Here is a 2,500-nt window from a genome sequence, read left to right on the forward strand (position 1 = left end):
CTCTCTCTCACTCTCCTCATCTCTCTCTCTTCTCCCTTCTCTCTCTCCACTCCTACTCTCTCTCTCTCTCCACACTCTCTCTCTCCCCACTTTCTCTCTCTCTCCTCTCTCTCTCTCTTTCTCTCTCTCTCTCTCTCTCTCTCTCTCTCTCTCTCTCTCTCTCTCTCTCTCTCTCTCTCCACTCTCTCTTTCTCCCCCTCCCTCTCTCTCTTTCTCCCCCTTCCTCTTCCTCTCCCCCTCCCTTTTCCTCTCCCTCTCTTTCTTCCTCTCCATCTCTCTCTTCCTCTCCCTCTCTCTCTTCCTCTCCCTTTCTCTCTTCCTCTCCCTCTCTCTCTTCCTCCGTCTCCGTCTCACTCTACCTTTACCTCTACCTCTACCTCTCCCTCTCCCTCTCCGCGCACACTCACGCGCAGACACAGACAGACACAGACAGAGACACACACACACACGCACGCACACACACATACACACACACACACAAATAAAAAGAATGATGATGATAATGTATATATTATTTATTTTTACATATACCACAAATACGGAGGCGTAACATACCCTTCTTCGTTGATGAGCATTTGCTCTCCCCAACCTAGTCCGTCGCGGACAAGACAGTCCGTAACTTTCATGCCGTAAATTTCTTGATCGTCAAGGGAGATCTCCATGGTTAATGGGTCGCCGATGCGCACGTTCTCTGCGACCTTTTTGTCGTCAGGAGTTCCCGCGAAGATCCGCATGTAGCAACCTGGCATTGGCGCCGTAGCTGTGAGCGGCGTCGTACCAATGAAGCTGTAGTGGGATAAAAATAAAGCTAATAATAACGGATGCTCATGACAAAATGGGTTAATATGAGAAGACGGCAAATAAACTTGCATGGTTTTAGATGAAAAAGTTCCTGGATGCACTGAATCAAAGACCAGAGAAGGCAAAGAGCAAGGCAAGCAGTGCTATCACCCACCAAGCAATGTTTTTTGCAATGGATAGAACATTCGAAGGAAATGGAAACACTGCTATACACATGCGTTTCTTAGTCACATCGATCTCAAGCAAAATCACCAAGAAAAAAGTAAGATGGCGGGCAAAATGACTGAGCTCCTCCCGGGATCTGGGGCTTAAATCCTCCAACAGGCACGCGTCATTTCCAATGCCACTTATGATCATCGTTTAACAATGTACATATTATCAGCAACAACAGAAACAATGAACTCCATGGTTCTACTAATTTACTACAATACAAAATCTACACTAATGTTTGCACATACTTAATTTGCTTAAAAACTATACACAAATAACCAAACAATCTACAGAAATAACCAAGTTTTCTATCAAGTAACTAATGGTTAGTTTCAAAACTTTTTACAAAACACAGTAGTTTTGGGAAGACGACGAAGTGGGATGCCATCCGCTAGGGAAAGGTAGGGAAGTGGTTTGCGTGGAGGGCAACTGACCCATGACAACAAACCCGGGGTTTAGTTCCAAGCACTGGGGAGGTCAATGCGTGTGCAGTCCTCAAAACTCATCTTATTGTTCCAATGATCTGAAAGGATTCTGACTTCAGTTAACTTTCGTTGGTGTAGTGAGGGTTGCACTCGTGACTGCCCAGGAAGGTTATTAATACTCCCTAACAATGATGATACTCAAACACAAGACAACCTTCCTCTAGCTGAGACAGCCGCCTGCGAAGCGACGACATAACATCCCATCATTAAGAACAATGGAAATTATCGAGGATGAAACTCCACCCTTAATAAATCTCTGTCTGCTCTGCCTCATTCATATACAAATTTTCATGTCTTTTTGAATATAACCAACTCGTTCATTTCCAGGAGCTCCTCGACCATACCCTTTGACCTGACCCTTAGCGACGTGCGAACTCACCTTGATCCGTTGGGCGCCTTCCATTCGACATCCGTGACGAAATCGCCGCTGTGATGAGAACATTGACTTAGTTATACCGAAGCGTTTCCGCCACCTCGCCTCACACTCACATTTTCTATACTGTTTTCACTCCCTCGTGAGATACAAAGGCCTCCTTTCACCGGTAGTTGTTACTTACAATTATTAATTTGCCACATTTTCCCCTCTCTCGACAAGGGAATTGGTTAATTCTGACAATACAATTTTCTTTGGACAGGGGTGACTATGCTATCATCAGACACTGTTAGGACACAGAAAGCTTTAAGGACTGTATGGGCATCATATACATAGACTATGCAAGGGGACATTTCATGTCACTTTAGCCTAACTATAACTATGAATGTTAATATGAAGGATAGGGATAAAACATCAACAATTGGTGTATGTGTGCGTATATATGTATGTAGGCCGTGATAGCCGAGTGGTTAGAGCATCGGACTCAAAGACTGTCACGACGGCAATCTGAGTTCGAGGGTTCGAGTCACCGGCCGGCGCGTTGTTCCCCTAGACAAGGAACTTCACCTCGATTGTCTACCGTCATGGGAGTCCACAGTTCAGTGGCATGTTCCGTGCCGGTCCCAATTCA

General features: G+C 45.2%; 1 protein-coding gene across 1 annotated transcript in view; it reads right to left on the minus strand.

The window, feature by feature from the left end:
* Positions 1 to 506: 506 nt before the first annotated feature.
* LOC119575669 overlaps positions 507 to 2,500 on the minus strand; it is a 9,029-nt gene continuing 7,035 nt past the window's right edge. Inside the window, exons 5-6 of the mRNA XM_037923297.1 lie at positions 1,876 to 1,923; positions 507 to 786 (exon numbers count right to left, since the gene is read on the minus strand). Coding sequence (XP_037779225.1) covers positions 522 to 786; positions 1,876 to 1,923 — 313 coding nt within the window. The 3' untranslated portion in view covers positions 507 to 521. The remainder of the gene's footprint in view (positions 787 to 1,875; positions 1,924 to 2,500) is intronic.

Source organism: Penaeus monodon, chromosome 7 (genome assembly GCF_015228065.2).
Source record: "Penaeus monodon isolate SGIC_2016 chromosome 7, NSTDA_Pmon_1, whole genome shotgun sequence".
Lineage (NCBI taxonomy): Eukaryota > Metazoa > Arthropoda > Malacostraca > Decapoda > Penaeidae > Penaeus > Penaeus monodon.